The sequence below is a fragment of the Eptesicus fuscus genome, chromosome 21, assembly GCF_027574615.1.
Source record: "Eptesicus fuscus isolate TK198812 chromosome 21, DD_ASM_mEF_20220401, whole genome shotgun sequence".
Taxonomy (NCBI): domain Eukaryota; kingdom Metazoa; phylum Chordata; class Mammalia; order Chiroptera; family Vespertilionidae; genus Eptesicus; species Eptesicus fuscus.
In genome coordinates this window covers 40,970,210-40,989,509 of record NC_072493.1, presented here as the reverse complement: position 1 = coordinate 40,989,509, position 19,300 = coordinate 40,970,210, and the positions used below count along the sequence as shown (strand labels likewise).

The following is a 19,300-nucleotide window of genomic DNA, read 5'->3' as shown; positions in this document are numbered from 1 at the left end:
GAAAACAGAAGAAAACACACTGTCTTTAGGCTCTTTAGTTTATGGGCAGCCAAGTTCTTAGAATGAACATCAGAAGGCCCAGGGCATTTGCTCAGAGATGAGAGAATACTTCAGACAGGTGTGGAAAACTGGAGGGGAGATATTCGGCAGCTCTAGAGCAAGTGGTGTGAGACCATGCCTTTCAGTTCCTCAATATAGACCATCTGGCCCTGGGTCAATATTTGTGTTCCAACTGCAGGAAATGTTTCCCTCCCTAACATTTCTTACTGAATTTTCTGAGATATGTTCTATTCTGAACTCCTAAGAATATAATGTGTATCAGGAAATAGAGATTGTGTACCTCTGTGTTTGCACTGGGTGCAAGATGGCTGCAATGTTGGCATCCGTGAAGGCTTGGAAAGTGGGCATCTGTGCCTGGGATAAAGATTTTGGATCCCAGGATCTCAGCCTTGCTAAGAAATGATCATTTCACATGTAAGTTCAGTGACAATGTCTGCATGGGGACTGCAAATTCTTTCTGGAAGTGAATTAGATCAGACTGCAGCGAGGTATTAATGTTGATTAATGGCGGTATACAATGAGCATTACGTAAATAGCTTGGAGAGAAAGGGCTCCATGAAGCTTGACAACAGGTAAGTCTTGATATGTGGGAAATAAAGGACGAAGTTCTTGTGTCTAAAAAGCATGAGTTCTGGCCTGGCAACTCTGTTGGTTAGAGCTTCGTTCCCATGCACTGAGATGGTGGGTTTGATCCCTCCAAGTTGATGTCTGTCTGTCTGTCTGTCTGTCTGTCTGTCTCTCTCTCTCTCGTATCTTCCTCTCTATCTCTAACACAATTTTCAAAAAATTTACATAAATTGTGAGTCCTTTTCATCATGGTAACTTGAGGAAAAATTAGTGGGCTGAGAAAGCGAGAGTAATGTGAGAGGAGAACAATTTAGAATTGTGGAAGTAAAGTCAGGGCATGTTTCATTGCTTCAACAATCATTTCCTAATTATCTCATCTGCTTCAGAGGCTCACTACATTCTTTGTCATTTATCCATGGATAAAGAAGTGTGTTCTCAGGCAGGCTTGTTCAAATTTGTTGAAGGAGTAGCCAGTAAGTAAAAATATATATATTTTATGTTATAATAAATTATAAGGAGACAGGTGTGAAAATATAAAGCACCCAGGAATAATAAGTATGGAAACCTGAGGATTTTAAGAGAGAGGAGAAAGGGATTTTATTACATTTGGAAGATTTTCCCAGACAAAAAATAATTTGAAAAATGTTCTTGTGCCAGGAGCTTCCATGGAGTGTTAGACCTGGCCTAGAACCACAGTGCCAGCGACAGGGTACTGGAGACTGTTTTTGTATTTTAAATTTGTATGTTATTGTTGACGGTGTAACAGATGTCTCCCATACCCCCCTCATGCCCTCCACTCTGCCCCACCTCTACCACCACACCCATTCCATCTGAGTTTTATCAAACTGTTCCATGCATCCATGTATCTGAACATACTTTGTCAGTCTATTTTGTTCACATGTAAGCAAGATGATGTGATATTTGTTTTTATCTGGCTTATTTCACTTGGCATAATAATCTCCAGGTTCATCTATTCTGGTAAGAAATCCTTCTTTTTTTCCAGCTCATAGTATTCCATTGTGCAAATATACCTTCGCTTTTACCCACTCATCTACTGATGGACACTTGGGCCGTTTCCAGATCTTAGCTATTGAAAACAGTGCTGCTGTAAACATAGGGATGCATATATTCTCTCTTATTGGTGTTTCAGGACTCTTAGGAAATCCTCAGAAATGGGATTGCTGGGTCAAAGGGTGGCTGAGGAGGAGGGGCAGACCCCTCAGTGTCAGAGGGCCCATCCTCCCGTGTCTGACTGGGTGGAATAGTGCCCTTGGCTCCACCTGTGGACTTCAAGCTGGAAGGCTGGTCTCTGCTCCATGCAAAGGCCATTCCTTACAGGCAACACCCGGATGCTCAGGCCGGATCCCTTCCTGCTTCAAATGCCCTGCAGCAGTAGCAGGAACAGCAGGAAACAGCAAGCACTCACACCACTCTAAACAGAAGGAATGACACCTGACCAATGCCACGCCAGGGCTGCATTGCTGGCTCCATGCCAGGACCCCACGAATGACCTGAAACAATACCTCTGAATTGGGAACCTTAAAAAGAATTTAAGTGGAAACTATTCAGCATCCATAATACAGAAGTATCCCAAACACAAGGGTAATTCTGCTTTCAAATGTGAATGGAGAATATCAGTAGAAGATCTACCACGTCTGGATGCTGGGATGACTGAGTGTTACTTTTCTTGGGGACACTTCCCTGAAGGGGCCACATCGTGCACAGGCCCAGGGGACCTGCACTCTCCCCATCACCTGCTGTGAAGAGTAATGGTAAGGAACCCAAGGCAGATGAAGACCTTGGAGATACCACCCCAAATCCTCGAGTCATTAGGTAAACTTAGTCCATTATTATTATTTTTTAAAATATATTTTATTGATTTCAGAGAGGAAGAAATAGAACCATCAATGATTAGAGAGAATCATTGATTGGCTGCCTCCTGTATGCCCCACACTGGGGATCCAGCACACATCAAGGCATGTGCCCTTGACCAGAATTGAACCAGGGACCCTTCAACACTCCCCAGACCAATGCTCTATCCAGTGAGCCAAACCAGCCAGGGCTAAATCCAGTTCATTATTAATCTAAGTCTCACTGCTGTCTCCCTGGACACAGTATATTTTGTGAGAGAGTTGTTGGCAGAACCTCAATCCTTTAAAAAAAAAAAAGTTTTTATTGATTTGAGAGAGAGAGGAAGGGAAATGGAGAGAGAGACGGAGGCAGGGACTTGGAGGGAGGTGTCGGGATGGTGACGCTGGAAACACCCAGCTGTGAGTGCTAAAGGCGGATGGAACGCGTTGGGGATAATGTGGGTTACAAAGTAGCATTCAGATAACCAGAGTTGCTTTATTGCTTTTTTAAACTAAAGGGATATATGTGTAGTTGTATGTGCAAGTGTAGGAAATATTTTTGAACTATAGATCTCAACAAGTTCACATACTTTTAAGTTGTGAAACATGATCTCTTTCCACATTCACTGATGTTCATATACATTCATATACATTAGATGAGTTTTACATTAAAACTTTATTTCAAGAAACAAAATATTTTTCACACAATATTATTTAAAACATTTAACATTAGAACTGTTATGTCAAATAGGGACTGGAGATTTCATCGGCAGTGTAATTTTGAATATATCTGTTTTTGCCCGCTGTCATTTGATTGCTCCCTTTTTTTGTAAAATATGTAATTTTTACATATTTTGGTCAAAAAGTCTTTTTCTTTTCTAATATTATTTAAAGTTTTATACTTAATCTTTGTATTTGGGGGAGGGGATGGGAGAGAGTACCAGATTACTTTATTTGAAGGAATGGTACAAATGAAAACATAAGTGGATGATTTAGTACTAATTTTAGTGGTTTTTTATTCTTAATTTTTTCCATTTTGGAACACAGGTGAGGGTTTCCATTATTTGACGTATGTAAAAAAATGCTCTTTATAAATCCTAGTAGCACAAAAATAAAATGAAAAGCAAAGCTCCTCTCCCATTCTTAGCTATTCTAGCATTGAATGCACTATAATTTCTGGTGTGACATCCCAGAATTTTCTGTTTATAAAAGCATGTCTGCATGGACATGATGGAGGCAGGAAGTACAAGAGCAGGCATTCTGTCCCTGGAGGGCCCAGGTGAGGCTCTGACCTTACCCCTTCCTATGTGACCTTGGGTGCGTGATGCCCTCTGTGCCTCAGTTTCCTCCATGTAAAATGGTGATGAAAACCAGACCAAATGAGCCCTAGCTGGGTTAGCTCCATGGATAGAGCATCAGCTTGTGGACTGAAGGATCCTGGGTTTGATTTCGGTCAAGGGCACATGCCCGGGTTGTAGGCTTGATCCCCAGTGTGTGTGGGGGGGAGTGAGAGGGAGAGAAGAGGTAGGGGAGGGGGTGTCGTGCAGGAGGCAGCCCGTCAATGATTCTCTCTCATTATTGATGTTTCTCTCCCTCTCCCTCTCTGAAATCAATAAAAAAATACATTAAAAAAAAACAACACCAGACCAAATGAATCTTTATTTTTAAAGGACTATAAATAATACCTGAAGCCCTAACAGGTTTGGCTCAGTGGATAGAGCGTCAGCCTGGGGACTGAAGGGTCCCAGGTTCGATTCCGGTACAGGGCATGTCCCTGGGTTGCAGGCACATCCCCAGTAGGGAGTGTGCAGGAGGCAGCTGATCGATGTTGCTCTCTCATCGATGTTTCTAACTATCCCTCCCTTCCTCTCTGTAAAAAATCAATAAAATATATATATATTTTAAAAACAATGCCTGAAATATGTTGAACATTGTATGAGCAGTGTAAACTTTTTGTAGTTTGTTTTACCTTTCATATATAAATACCTCACACTTTTCCTTTTTTAACATAATAGTTGGAAATATTTTTGTATGAGAAACCATAAAATCATCTCAGTCTTTCTAATGGCAGAGTATTAGCACAAGAATTATTTAGCCAACATCCTTATCTTATAATAGATGTCAAAGATATTTTAATGACATGGAAAATGTTCACAATATAATGTTAAAGAAAACAAACTAGGGTACAAAACGTGCATGCCACAGGCACCCGGTTTTTAAGAATGTGCACATGTGCTCACGTTGGTTCAGTTTACCTGTAGGGCCGCTGAGTGTTAGGACGTGAAACCCAATGGCACTGCCCAATACATCGGGCGCTGCATGGTTTGGTTTGGTTTCAGTGCTCAGATTATTTTATTTATAGTTTTCTATTGCTGTAACAGTCACATGTACAATCCACCCTTTCAACTTTTTAAAAAAGTTTACAGCCCAATTTTTTTAAAGTATATTTACAATGTTATGCAACCGTCACTACCATCTAATTCTAGAAATTTTCCATCATCCCCAAAAGAAATCCCATGACTAAGAGCAGTCACTGCCAATTCTCCCTTTCACAATCCTCTGGCAATCATTCATCTTCTTTCTGTCTCTATGGGTTTGTCCTTTTTGGATATAAACTGAGTAGAATCATACAATTTGGTCTTTTGTGTTATAAGAATGAAATATTTTAGTTTTTACTTAACTGTTGTGGCCATGAGGCATTGATATGGAACCCACTGAAAGCATAAGTAGTAACGATGATCTTGTCAAAGATAGTTGTATCTTCCCTTTGTTAGTATTCAACAATCTCTTTTTACCAGAACATTCACTCTAAGGACATGAAGTTCCCCTTGATGTCTGCCTCTCTCCCATTGGAAAAGCCTGGAACCCAGCTCTTAGGTGGAGTTCTAGACACTTAGCTGTGCTTTGGCTCCTCTCCTTGTCCAATTTGCACTACAGATGACCCTTGAATAACGTTGAAAATTCACACATAACTTCTGACTCCCCCAAAACTTCAGTCCTCCGAATCTAGGAGGGGTTGGTTCCAGGACTCCCAGTGGATACCAAAACCCATGCATGGTCAAGTCCCTTATATAAAACTAGAGGGGTGGGGGGTCCCTCAGCCTGGCCTGCACCCTCTTACAGTCTGGGAGCCCTCAGGGCATATCCCACTGATGACTTAGCCCTGCTCTCTGCAGCCTAAGCCACAGTCTGGCCTCCCTCTGAGGGAGGCAACCTGGCTGATCAGAAGGAGCCACCCCCATCATCTCATTGCTGATGCCTTGCAGCCATAGCAGCTTTGTCTGGAAGGACATTCAGCTGTCTGGTCTAATTAGCATACTATGCTTTTATTATTATAGATGATTATAGATGGCATAGAAAAATGCACTCTGTTGTCCCCCAACACAGGCAGATTCCCAGCAGTGGATGGAAAATACTATTTTCAATTCACAGATCTTTCAATCTTCAGACGGGGATCCCAGGGATATGAAGAAAGACTATTTATTGAAAAAAAATCAGTGTATAAGTGAACCCCCATAGTTTAATCCACTTTGTTCAAGGGTCAACTGTTCTGTTTCCCCCCTAACCCGCCTCTCAGGCTTGTTCAGTCCGGGTTTACTGATATCCAGGCACCAAGTCAGCTTCTGTCTCACCGGGTGGTGCGTCTCTGACCATCAGCCCTGGTCTCTGGGTCTCTGGGGCTGTGTTCACCACATTGGGCATTTCTCCCAGTGCCTCCCACACTAGACCTGCTAATTACCTTCAGGCCAGGTGCAGCTTTTATGGGTATAACTTCTTCAATTTTCTGTCCTTTAAAACTCATTGAGGTTCTGCCAACAACCTGTATTAACAGTGTCGTCTCTCCCAACATACACTATGTCCAAGTGATAGGAGTGGTACTTAGGTTAATAAAGACCCACATTTACCAAGTGACTCAAGAGCATTTCTTGTGAGATCTCCAATGTCACATCTGCCTGTGTTCCTCACCATATCTGTTCACTCCCAGTTGTTTTTCTATGTCCCTCTGGGAGGAGGAAGCTGAACTGGGTGATAGGGAAAGTGCAGGTCCTCCGGGCCTGTGCACAATGTGGCCACTTTAGAGAAGTGTCCCCCCAAAAAGTAACACTCAGTCATCCCAGCATCCAGACGTAGTAGATCTACTGAAGTCTAGTATCTAATCGGAAATTCTCCATTCACATTTGAAGGCAAGATTACCCATGTGTTTAGGAAACTTCTGTATTGTGTGTGTGGAACAGATTCCACTTACATTTCTCACTAAAAAAAAATGTGAAGTTCCTAGTTCAGAGCTGTTCTTACAGGTCATTCGTGGGGTCCTGGCATGGAGCCAGCAATGCAGCCCTGGCGTGGCATTGGTCAGGTCTCATTCCTTCTGTTTAGAGTGGTGTGAGTGCTTGCTGTTTCCTGCTGTTCCTGCTACTGCTGCAGGGCATTTGAAGCAGGAAGCGATCCGGCCTGAGCATCCGGGTGTTGCCTGTAAGGAATGGGCTTTGCATGTAGCAGAGACCAGCCTTCCAGCTTGAAGTCCACAGGTGGAGCCAAGGGCACTATTCCACCCAGTCAGACACTGGAGGATGGGCCCTCTGACGGGAAGGGGTCCGCCCCTCCTCCTCAGCCACATCCCACATACCTGACATTCTTTATGAAAACAGGAAGTTCCACCAAATTTCTGCCTGTTCCCTGGAAGGAGTGCCCCGAGGCCAGGTGGAAACAACACCCTGCGCACCCAGGAGGAAATCCAGCCTCTTTAGCACCTGCTGGTAAAGGGAAGCCTGTGACATTACAGAATGCAGCATTTTGTCTGTTTCACGTTCCATACTCACGGCTCTGCCAGCACCACAGGGAGCTGTGGGAATGTCCTCTGGGGGTGGTTCCCGGGGTGCCTGAAATCAGGGCCCACTTGCCCTTTCCAGAGGGGCTGAGCCTGGGACAGGTGACTCACTGAGAAAATAGATATTACATCACTGTGCCTGTGACCTGCAGTGAGGCCTCATGCCAGGATCTTCCTGAGAAAATTGAGCCCAGAGAATTCAGCCAATGGGGTTTCCAGTAGACTCTGCTCACCATGGGACCCTGAGCATCCTTTGCAGTGGGAACAACTGGGAACATGGTGGTGACCGAGGCAGCCCTGGTCCCCGTCCCCATGGGGCTCCACTAGTAGGTCCAGTAGAGATGCCAGACTCATCCCGGACAGACAGCCCAGAAGGGCAGCACAGAGATGGGGATGTAGAGGCAGCTTGTTGGGGACTGTGAATATGGGCGTTGAGTTTTCTACTGCACAGGTACCTGCCCTTGATGACATAAGGACACACGGGCACCATGAAGATGAAGTAATGCTTATCTTTGATCCCAGGAGCAGCAACAACATTGCCCTGAGGGGAAGGGCTCATGTCCATTTCTGTGTGAAGCAGGTATGAACAGGCATGAAGTGTGGAGGTTGACTTTGGCTGTTGTTTTTTTTTTTTTTTTGTTTGTTTGTTTTGTTTTTTTGCCTAAGGCCTCGGGCCAGAGTTAGGTTCCTGTATGTGGGCTGGGTGGAGGGTTTGACGTTTGTTCACATATGCAGCTCATATGTGCAGTGGGAGTATGCTGGGGCTCAAAGCTGTCAGTCACACGAAAAATCAAATCTTCCTCTTAAACAGGGCGATGAACGGCTTTACTTGTAAGCAGCCTATTTCACCCTTTGAGGAAGTGTAAGGATTCTAACCCAGGACTGTCTGACCCGAAACCCTCATCGCTGTTGAGTCAGGGGCTCAAAGTGTCCATGGACTGGCCCTCAATGCCCATTTCCCCAGCACAGCCTCCGAGACACCCTGCCCTGCCCAGATCCCTCCATTTCCCACTCAAGTCCTGACTCAGCTGTTACAGAGACCAGGATCCAAGCCCAGGAGGGCGGGCTGTGCTGAGAGACGCCAACCCCAACTCTTCCCCAGGGAACCTGTTTCTCTCTACGTCTAGATAGTATCTGGGCCAACCTTATCACTTTCTTGGTAGAGACACCTAGCTGATTGCAGAGCCTACCTTTGACACCCCCCCTTGTGTTTTTACAAGACATGACGGGACAGTTAAGTCTGGAAAGGAGACTGCAAGTCTGTGCCCAGAGCCTTTCCATTCTCATGTTTACTAAGTATCTGTACGTGACTCACTGGAAAAAATAGATGCTACATCATTTTGTCACTTATAGACAGTTCAAAAACAGATAGAATTACCCAGGAATGGTTCACATTCTATTTCCAATAAACTATTTTCATTTTTAAAGTATCTGCTTTGACAAATTCATTGGTTTTATAGCCTGAAAGAGTGTCATGACTCACAGTTTGGGGAATATTTCTTTAACCAGCAGATGTAAGGGGCAGGGGGTCGGCCGGAGAGCAGGGAGAGGAATGTGCTGCCCCCACCCCTTGGGAGAGCACAGACATTTAGACTCTGGTATTTCTGCTTTCGGATGCCTCCTCCCAGGTCTCCTGCCTCCTGTCCACTCCCTCACAGGAGACAGACACTGGGATCTTCCACAGACTCAAATCTCACCACCTTCATCCCCTGTTTAGGACCCGGCTGTGACTCCCAATGCCCTCGGATAAAGTCCAGAATCCTCATTAAGGCCACAGGTGACTGACCCTGCCCTGCCCTCTGCTCTCCCAGGGCTGAATCCCACTGAAAGAGTCACAGTTCTTGCTCACTCTTAAAATCACAGCTCAGATGTGCCTCCTCCAGGAAGCCACCCTTAATGCCCTTGGTTCCCCTTCCCAGCCCTTCAAACTCTGGGTCATTATTGTTTGGGGTGGTCTGTGTCCGCCAATGGACCTGAGAACCAGAAGGACAGGGCCCGGGACTGAGTCACCCCTGGGTCCTCAGCATCAACAGCAAAAGGCTGATGACAGAGCAGGTGCTCAGGGAATACTGAGTGAATGAATTAATAAGTGAATGGATGAAGCAGTGGATGACTGAATGAAAGCACTGTGTCCAGGGTGTATCTAACTCAACATGTCTGTCCTGACATACCGACTTTCTGGGAATTGGTGCCTGAAGCTCAAACCTCTCCTCCTCCAGGCAGCCTCCCTGTCCCCCCGGTAATGCTTTTGTTCAGCTGAAACCTGGATCTCAAAGGCTGGGGAGGCCTAAGAGCCTCTCTGTGCAGAATAGCCTCTCTCCCAGCCTCCTCTCCGCTGCCTCTCCATCCTACACACATAGGACCCAACGCTGCCTGGTTGAGCCAGTTGGACCAGCACATAGATCTTTACTGATATTACTGATTTGGCCGCATCTATTAGCAGAAAAACAGTGCATCATCGCGCAGCTTACACAGTTTCAAAAGGAAGATAGGCAACAAAGTGCACCGTCAGCCTCCCTTAGGGGAGTGGCTTCCTCCCTCCTGATCCCTTGTGGCTCTCTCTCTCTCAGAGGACAAACCTCTCCCCTCCCCCACAGAGCAAGCATATTCAGCACAAGGAAGATGAATTCCTGGGAAGGAGACAGTGGGAACCTCTCACTGGTCCTGTTGCCATCACTCTTACAGGGTCAAGATCTACGGGAGAGTCTTTGGACTTTTTCATCCAGAATGTCAGTGATACCAATAAGTATGACAATGCCATGGGTTACATCAATCACTTCTAAGTCATCAATTGCTTACCAAGTGTCCTGCACAACTTCTCCCATTCTCTCCTTCAGAGTCTCCTCTCCTCTTCCTGCCTCTCCCCTCTTCTCTCTCCCTCTCCATGAACCAAGTGAAAACAGTGATCTTTGCAGGGCAGCCTCAGCATGAATCTCAGAGCCTGCATCTCTGCCTGAGATGTACAAGCTGCGTGTCCTTGAATAAAAGACAACTAAAAAGGCAAAACAGAAGTAGACTCAGCATCCTTCTGGCATCTGAGTTCCTGTCTTGGTTTCAGGAGAGACCCCAGTAGCCTGGCAAGTTTCTCATTTTGCCCACTTATTCAAATTAGAATTTCCAAATCTATAGTCACTGACTATCAGCTTCCACTCTGCACAAGCAGGCAGGCGTCAGAATCACACTATACAGTGAAGATACGCAGGGGAAGTAGCATTCCAGGAGCAGAAACAATGAAGTGGTGTGGACAGTTTCTTCTGCTCTCTGCACACAGGCTCCCCATTCAAATGTGTCTTCCACCGGAATAACACCCACTGTGGTCAGGTGAGCAGTGACTACGCCCTGGTCCTTAGGTTGGGAGTGTGAGGTAGGACAGGTTGTTGATGAGCTCGCTCAGGAGAGTTTGAAATTTGCAAAAGAACTTGGGGAAAGTAGAAGACTTGTGGGGTTGGGTGGATAAGGCCTGTTTTGCTATATCCAATTGGGAAAGTGGGGATGGCTCCAAGTTGTATCCGATGACCTCCTTTCTGGTCAAGTGGCTTTATTACTGGGGGGTGAGAGGGCATTAAGCCCGTATGTTATGTACTTTTTGCCATTTTGTTCATTGCTTTCTGGTTGCTTTGTAGTTCCTCTCTCTTCTTCTTCTCTTGCCCTCATTTCCTCTGGTTTAATGACAGCGTTTAGCATTTTATTTAGATTTCATTTTCATTATCTTTTGTGTATCTGCTAAAGGTTTTTGTTTCCCGGTTATCATGAGGCTCACACATATCAGCCTATATGTATACCTGTCTGTTTTAAGAAAGTGTATTTTTATTACTTTCATAGGGGAAGGGGGAGGGAGATAGAAATAGAAACATCAATGATGAGAGAGATCATTGATCGGCTGCCTCCTGCTTGCCTTCCTATTGAAGATTGAGCCCGCAACCCAGACACATGCCCTAACTGGGGATGGACCTGTGACCTCCTGGTTCATAGGTCAATGCTAAAACACTGAGCCACACCTGCCGAGTTGTACCTGTCTGTTTTAAGTAGATAGCAATTAAGTTTAAGCACATTCTAAAGCCACTTTTTTACTCCCCCTCCCACATGTTTTATGTTTTTGATGTTTCATATTCTTTTGTGCATTTCTTAACTATAGTGTCCATGGGAAGAGGTGAGTTTAGGAGGTGAGTTTCCATGCCACCATCTTGAGTCATTCTCCTCTAAGTGAGTTTTGAAATGGGAATTCAAATCAGAACTCCTTTACTATAATGATGATAATTCTTAAAATAGAACAAAAGTGTTGATAAGGGTGTGGGAAATTGTAAACCTCATACTTTGTTGGTGTGAATGTAAAATGGTACAAGCACAGTGAAAAACTGTTTTTTCCTCCCAAAGTTAAACATAAAATTAGCATGTGAATGAGCAATGCTACTTTGGGGAACAGAACCAAAATAAATTAAACAGCTGTTCAAAAATTACTTGTTCACAAATGTTCATAGTAGCATTCATCACAAGAGTCAAAAGATGGAAACATCACAAATGTCTGTCAATTAGTAAATGGTGAAAATAAAGGTGGTATGTACATGTAATAAAATGTTATTTCCCATGAGAAATGAAGGACTGATCCACGCTACAACATGGATGAATCTCAGGAACTTTGAGATAAGTGAAAGAAGCCAGACACACAGCACATATTGTACCTTTCCATCCATATGAAAAATCCAAAATAAGTAAAGACATCAAGACTGAAAGCAGATTAATGTTTTCTAGGGACTGGGAGGAGGGTGGAAAGGGCGATGATGCCTCAATGGGGGTGGGGGTTTAGGGGGTGTTGAAGATATTCTGGTGATGGTTACACAGCATCTTGAATGCACTGAATGCCACTGAACTTACATTGGTTAAATGGTAAACTATGTTATATGAATTTTACCACACACATAAAAATGAAGAGTAAGAACATTTGAATGGGGTGTCTGTGTCCAGAGAGCAGAGGAGCTGTCCACACCACTGGTGCTGACCACTGTGATCCGTTTCCTTATTTCCGTTGCTGGAATGTTGCTTTCCACTAGTATCTTCACTTTATTTTTATTTTTTTAAAATATATTTTATTGAGTTTTTACAGAGAGGAAGAGAGAGGGATAGAGAGTTAGAAACATCGATGGGAGAGAAACATAGATCAGCTGCCTCCTACACACCCCCTACTGGGGATGCACCCGCAACCAAGATACATGCCCTTGACCGGAATCGAACCTGGGACCCTTGAGTCTGCAGGCCGACGCTCTATCCACTGAGCCAAACCGGTTTCGGCGTATCTTCACTTTAGAGTGTGATTCTGATTCCAGCCTGCTTGTGCAGAGTGGAGGCTGAGCAGGTTAAACTGAATCTACAATAATTTTTTTTAAATTCTATCACTGACATTATTACAAAGTCCTGTGGCATGGCCTCAATGCTGGGCCACGGGTCAAGAGGCAGCAATGCCCTCTGTACCAAGCTGTTGCCAAGGGGATTCACCAGCCATCTTCCCCCCCCCCCCCAACCCAGCCCCCGCACCACCCCAGGCCTTCCCCTCACTATGGTCTGTGCCCATGGACTATGCATAAATGCATATAAATTCCTGGGTTATGCTCAGCCAGCATGGCTCAGTGGTTGAGCGTTGACCTATGAACCAGGAGGTTAGAGTTCAATTCCCAGTCAGGGCACATGCCTGGGTTGCGGGCTTGATCCCCTATCTGAAACATGCAGGATGCAGCCGATCAATGATTCTCTCTCATCATTGAAGTTTCTATCTTCCTCTCCCTCTCCCTTTCTCTCTGAAATCAAAGAAGATATATTTTTAAAATTCCTGGATTAATCTCTTCCTGTCCCCTCCTCACACTACTCTCTGAGATCTGTCAGTCTGTTCCATGCATCAATGCCTCTGGACCTTCTTTGTTCATCAGTTTACTTTGTTCTTTATATAAGTGAGATCATGTGACATCTGTCTAGAGTTCTCACTGAAATGCCTTGGCTAGTTCCTTGTCTTGCTTGGATTGTAGGATTGGAAACATGACACCAGATGAGTTGAATTACTATGTTCAGAACCATTTTTCAAGTATAGACATGGCTTTGTTTGGACTTGGTGTGAGTCATCTGTCAGAAGCAAGTTGCTGAAAGGTTTCTGAACACGAGGGGTGGGCTTGGTTTATCTGGTGCAAAGGCGAGACACCGTGGAGGTGAAGTTAGAGAACAGAATAGAGATGGTCTCCTCAGTGCTGCTTTTGTAGCTCAAAGTGCTGTCACAGGAAGTGCAGAGGCAAACGCATTTAGTGTCCTCCAGCGTGGCCTCGGCGCTGGGCCACAGGTCAAGGGGGCAGCAATGCCACCAGCCCTCTGTACCAAGCTGTTGCCAAGGGGATTCATCAGCCACTTGACCTTTCCTCTTTTAATGCCAGTTACTCGGACTCTTTCGGATTTACACTGTCTCTCAGGTGGCAGCTGACGGAGATGTTATCAAGGCTGCTTACAACTAAGCAAAAACAATTGCTCAAGGAAACCTTCCCATTACCAACATCCAAGCTGCCAAGGACAAGCTGAAAGCTGGGGACCTAATGTCAGAGGAGCCGCCTGAGGGTTTCCTGGATGAAGTCTGGCCTGGGCTCTCCTTGCTGGTTCCTACATGTACCCAACCGCAGCCCCTCTGATTTCCCAGGCAGCTGACACTGATGCCACAAATGCTGGGAAGAAGTTAGTTTCTGGCCAGAAGGCAAGGGCAAGGGCAGCGGTGGAAACTTGGGGCATGCACCTTTAGTTGATGAGCTGTAATACTGAAACGTGTCCCAGGAAAGAGCTGGACGCTTTCTCAACCCAGCGCAGCGAACACATGGAACTCACAAGTCTATAATGTGCCATTTATCTTTCTTTTCAATGAGGAGGAATATCTTAAAAAGTATTAAGGCACTGCACCAGTTCATTTTGCTCAGTTAGATAAGGCATCAGTCTGCGGACTGAAGGGTCCTGGATTTGATTCCAGTCAAGGGCATATGTCCAAGTCGCAGGCTCGATCCCCATGCAGGGTGCATGCAGGAGGCAGCTGATCAATGATTCTTTCTCATCATTGATGTTTCTATCTCTCTCTCCCTCTCTGAAATATATATATATATATATATATATATATATATATATATATATATATATAGCTAATATGCAAAGTGTCTCCTTGGAAGTTTCACCAAGAAAACTCGGTGAGGAGTTTGATCACTCGCTATGATGTATGCTGACCACCAGGGGGCGACACGGAACATGGCAGGCACTGGCAGCAGGCAGCAGTGGAGGTGCTGCCAGTGGCGGCAGGAGTGGGGGGCTGAGGGGCCGCCGCCTGGCTCCCAGGCACTGAGGGAGCAAGGGAAGGAGGAGGCAGGGAGTCTGGAAAGCAGGAAATCTGATTGGCCCTGATCGCTGGCCAGGCCTAGGGACTCTACCTGTGCATGAATTTTGTGCACCAGGACTCTAGTAAAAATATTTTTTAAAAAAACAACAACAACAAGGTATAAATGCAGGTGATTGTCCCCAGCTGATCTAAAGTCCATAAATATTCTAAGTGTTACAAAGACAGAGAGTGAGAGTAGGCAGACAGACAAGGACCATCGTGCATGATCCCTGGAGCACATGGATGAGGAGGGGCACAGACACTGAAGTGGAGGAACAGGAAGTGGGGGAAAGTGGACAGGCCTGCAGCTGTGGGACACGGGGGCTGAGCCATGGGAGACACTTTGGGCTGTAACAGGAGCTGTAAAAAGTTGAAGGCGATGAGGACCATGCAAGGTGTACAGGGAACATGGACACAATAGGAAGGGGGTCTCTGAGGGAGCTGTTGGTGGGAGTGCACAGGACTGTGAGCTAAGGCTTCTCTGATGCCTTGAGAAGGGCCCCAGCAGGGTGCAAACCCCAGACTCCCACCCCAGAGCCTCAATGCTGTTGAGTTCCAGGCTGACAGTGTCCACACACCTCAGGAGCAGCTGTCTTCTCATCAGAACAGCCTCCCAGACCCCTGCCCTGATCTCGCTCCCCCTCCCTGCCTTTTAGTGACTCAGCTATGTGATCAGGAGTGTGGGCTGGGCTGCATCTATTCAGACACAACCCCAACCGTTCCCCGAAGAATGTTTCCTTCCTCATCCTGCAGGCGCCCCAGATTTGGGCAGAGGCCATTGGCCTGAGTCCCAGGCTGCCTGGAGCCATCCCAGGAAATGGGTGGGTTCAGTCTGAAATGGGTGCACTTATTGTCTGTCTCCCTACTCTCACTCTCTGTCTATCTGGCTCTGGCCTCCGGTGGAAGGAGTCTGGGAGAGCGAGTGCTGCAAGTTCCCTTGGGCAGAGACCAGGGAGGCAGGAACTTTGCAAACTCGGGAAAAAGGTGTAGATGGCACGTCAGCCTACAAGAGTGGCAGGTCACCCTTCCTAGGCCCCAAAGAAAACCTTGTCCTTGCTGGAATGGGGCTGGGGTGTCCCTGAGGATGAATTCCTGCAGGAGCTGGGGGAGGAGCTCCCAGTCCTCACTGCATGGGGTGACCTGAGCTCACAGAACTCAGTGTCCCTCCGGTGAGCTGTTCTTCACCTGCTGTGTTCACATCCTGACCCCAGTGTTACTCTTTCTTTTAGGGGAACTCCCACATCCATCACATCCAACTTCCTCTGAACATGAGGCTAAGGTCAAAGCCTTGGAGAATCTACTGAAGGTGGTGGAATTTCTCTCACAGAACTTTATGGACCAGTAATACTGATAATGACGTTGACCACACCATCAAACTAAGATTTCTGTCCCCACCCCCTCCCTCTTGCCCTCTTGCCCTTCGGCCTCTCATTGTGGCTTTTGAATAACATACCCATCCCCGCCTCACCTGTGTCAGGAACAAAGCCTGGAACATATAAGGTGCTAAGAGGGCATGTTCTCTATATGTGACACTAATGAAGACACAGAGGAGGAGACCAGCAAGAGGACTCTGGGGGAGTGAGAAGTAGGGATCTTCCAGGGCCATCCCCCTGGCTCTGTTTCATGAGCCACCACAGCATCCTCCCTACATTTTTCCTCCTTTCCCCAACCTTGTTCAACCTGAATTTCCAAGTGTAAAAACTCACACTTTCACCGGAATAAGCTGAGCTGTGGTTCAGTGAGCAGCTCCTGGTCAGGGATCTGAGGTCAGGGAGCTGAGAGCACCCTCCCACCCCCAAACCCCACGGATGTAAGAGCTTAGCAATGTGCGAAAGACAGTGGGGACAGTAGAAGAGTCACAGGATGTGATGGAAAAGCTGTTTGGTGGATTCATCCTGGAAGAGTGGGGGTGGCACTCAGGCGTGTCCTGCTTGCTGAGGAGGCCCTGGAGCTGGGCACGAGTGGGAGGCATTTGGGGAAAGTATCTTGGGGGTGGGGGTGGGGATCCTTCCTCTCCTGACTCTCAGAGGACTCCATGGTGCCAGAGATGATGTCTGGGTCCTCCTAAGCCAAGGTTCCCGCGTGTCTCCACAGGCCTGGCCAGAAGGCAGGAGTCCCGATGACATCACCTGCCTGTATCAGAGATATAAAAGCACCTGCAGGAACTGCAGACCTTCTTCTGATTCCGCTGCAGCCAACCCAGAGCCATGACTCCCCGATGCTACATCCTGGGTAAGGAGGACCCAACCCCAATTCCCTCGGAGCCCAGCTCCAATCTCAGCCACCACCCCATCCCTACCTCAACCTACTTCTCCTCCTCAGCACCAGGCCTTACCCGATCCATCTCCCCAATATCATCTCCATCCACATCTCGGATTTGGTTCTGAAACTCATGCCCAATGCCTCCCATACCCCACTTTCTCACTCCAACCCCAGTCTTCTAGACTTTCATTGGGTCATCTCCATAGCAACCCCAGTCAGCTCAGTCCCCTGAGTGCAACTGAGCTTCCTGTTCTCAACTCCTGCCCATCAAACACCCACAACCCCATGAATCCTAAACCTATTTCTCCCAAGAACCCTGCCAGCACCCCACACATTACACAGTTCATAATCCCAAGACTCCTCAACATAGGTGACCAGATCCCACCTTGGATCCTCCTATCTTTTCCCTGAGCCTTTGTCAAAACAGAGAACCTCCCCCCGCCCCGCAAGACCTTCCCCTGCCCCAGGCAGGGCTCCCTGGGGTGGACCCATGGCTGCCCCTTCAGCCACACCTCATCCAGCTCCTCCCCCACAGCTTTCTCCACCGCTCTCTGCACCATCAGCCTCCTCTGTTCACACGGAGCCCCAGGTGAGCCCAGGAGGGACAGGGACACTCGGGTGGTGGGTGGTTCCCAGGGGGCCCCCGCATGGGCGCTGCCTGCCCTGCCATCCGGGCCACACCAGCTCTGTCTTCTCCAGTGTCCCCCACGGGTGCTCACCTGATGCTGTGCCAGTCACTCTCAAGATGTGGGGACAAGTTCTACCACCCCCAGCAGCACTGTTGCTATGACGATGCTGTGGTGCCCTTGAGCAGGACCCGGAAGTGTGGAAACTGCACCTTCAGGGTCTGCTTCGAGCAGTGCTGTCCCTGGTCATTCAGACCCCAGGAGGCCTTCGTGGTAAAAGTGAGAGGCCAGGAGTGCTCCTTGGCACGGACCATGGATGACAGGGTTTGTTCCAGGTAGGGTCCTGTCCCCTTCACAGGAATAGGGCTTGTTGGGGACTGGGGAGGGTGTGGAAACCCGGACTGCCCTGTTCTGGCTGTCCCCTACCCCTGTCCACCTGCTCTAGTCAATCTCTCCCTTTTTCTCTCCTGTTTCTCCTTTCGGTTTTATTTCCCTCTCATCCTCTTTGCTGTCCTCCTGTGTCCCTCTTTTCCACTCCCCTGTCCATAACCATCTGTCCCTGCATTTCTGGCCTTCTCCCTCCGCAGTGTCAGCTGACCAGGACGGGTGACCAGATGACGGCGGATTCTGCTTCCTCAGTGAGCCTGGAGACGGGGCCCTGGTGCTGACTGAGCTCCGGGACTGAGGGGATATTTGGGGACAGGAGACGCTCAGAGTCAATGTGCTCGTCTGATGCTTGCTCCTCTAGCACTCTAACTCTGTCCTAGGTGGTGACGGTCCCTTCCTATGATTCTGGACAATCGTGAGAGATTGTTTAGCCTTTGGAGGTCCCAAGTACCCCAATGCCGACAGCTAATACCATGAGGCAGAACCCCATTACCTTCGGCTCCTTTCTCACCTGGCACCAAACACATGGCACTTAATAAACTTTGCAGTTTTACCTGTTCTGTCCCGGCTCGTGAACGGTTGGGAAGGGTCCTAAGTGGTGGACATGGGGTCCTCTCTCTGGCTCCCCGGGGTCACAAGGAATGTCCACGTTTCCCATGTAAGAACAAATGTCAGCTGGTCCCCAGGATGTGCGGGTTTCACGGAATAACAACTGCATCCCAGTCACCGGGATCCAGTTCTTGTTTCCACCCCCCCAGGGCGTAGGACAGGGAGGGGGACGCGGCCCAGAGGGAGGGAGGGCTTTGGCGCTGCATCTGTCCCCCACCAGCTGCCTAGCCCAGTGGAGGGAGGTGAGGCCAGCACGCCCCCTGGCGGGTGGCGGGCGCAGGGCGGGCAGGCGCTCTGAGTGGGAACCAGGGAGGAGCCCCCAGCGCTGGGGAAGGAAAAGGTGCCTCTCCTGCACCCCAACCCCAGGGCGGGGCTCTCCACGTGTCCCCACCAGCCAGCGGGCTGAGTGTGGGAGGCCGGCACTCTCACAGGAAGAACTGACCTGCCTCCCAAAGGCGGTCTGGGCGTCATCAAAGAGGTGCCAGCACTTCCCATTGGCTTTCACCCAAACCGCGGGTGGGAACTCCTCCCCGAGCTCCGGGGCTCACCCAGCCACAAACACGGGCGGGAACCGCGGTCACAGGGTCGGGCTCTGTGATGTCTGAGGTCAGACTTCCCTTGAGAGTCAGGGGTTCAGGGAGGAGCGGCATCCAGGGCACCCGGTGGGGATCACAGGGGACCAGACCACGCCCCTCAGCCTGTAGGGTGGTGACTGGGCCTGGACGGG

The 19,300-nt window shown here is 47.8% G+C and overlaps 1 protein-coding gene and 1 pseudogene across 3 annotated transcripts in view; both read left to right on the top strand.

The window, feature by feature from the left end:
* The window catches only part of LOC114227351 (insulin growth factor-like family member 1), a 29,547-nt gene extending 11,032 nt beyond the window's left edge, over nucleotides 1-18,515 (top strand). Inside the window, exons 1-6 of one of the 3 annotated variants that reach the window (XM_054710933.1) lie at nucleotides 7,529-7,885; nucleotides 15,919-15,995; nucleotides 16,784-16,921; nucleotides 17,487-17,540; nucleotides 17,651-17,912; nucleotides 18,165-18,515. In XM_054710933.1, the coding sequence (XP_054566908.1) occupies nucleotides 16,897-16,921; nucleotides 17,487-17,540; nucleotides 17,651-17,912; nucleotides 18,165-18,174 (351 nt within the window). In that variant the 5' untranslated portion in view covers nucleotides 7,529-7,885; nucleotides 15,919-15,995; nucleotides 16,784-16,896 and the 3' untranslated portion in view covers nucleotides 18,175-18,515. Of the gene's footprint in view, nucleotides 1-7,528; nucleotides 7,886-15,918; nucleotides 15,996-16,783; nucleotides 16,922-17,486; nucleotides 17,541-17,650; nucleotides 17,913-18,164 lie in introns of those variants that run through there. The other 2 variants (XM_028129445.2, XM_054710934.1) reach the window with 2 other exon arrangements.
* On the top strand, nucleotides 12,759-14,085 carry LOC103297807 (cytochrome b-c1 complex subunit 2, mitochondrial-like; annotated as a pseudogene).
* Nucleotides 18,516-19,300: the final 785 nt, after the last annotated feature.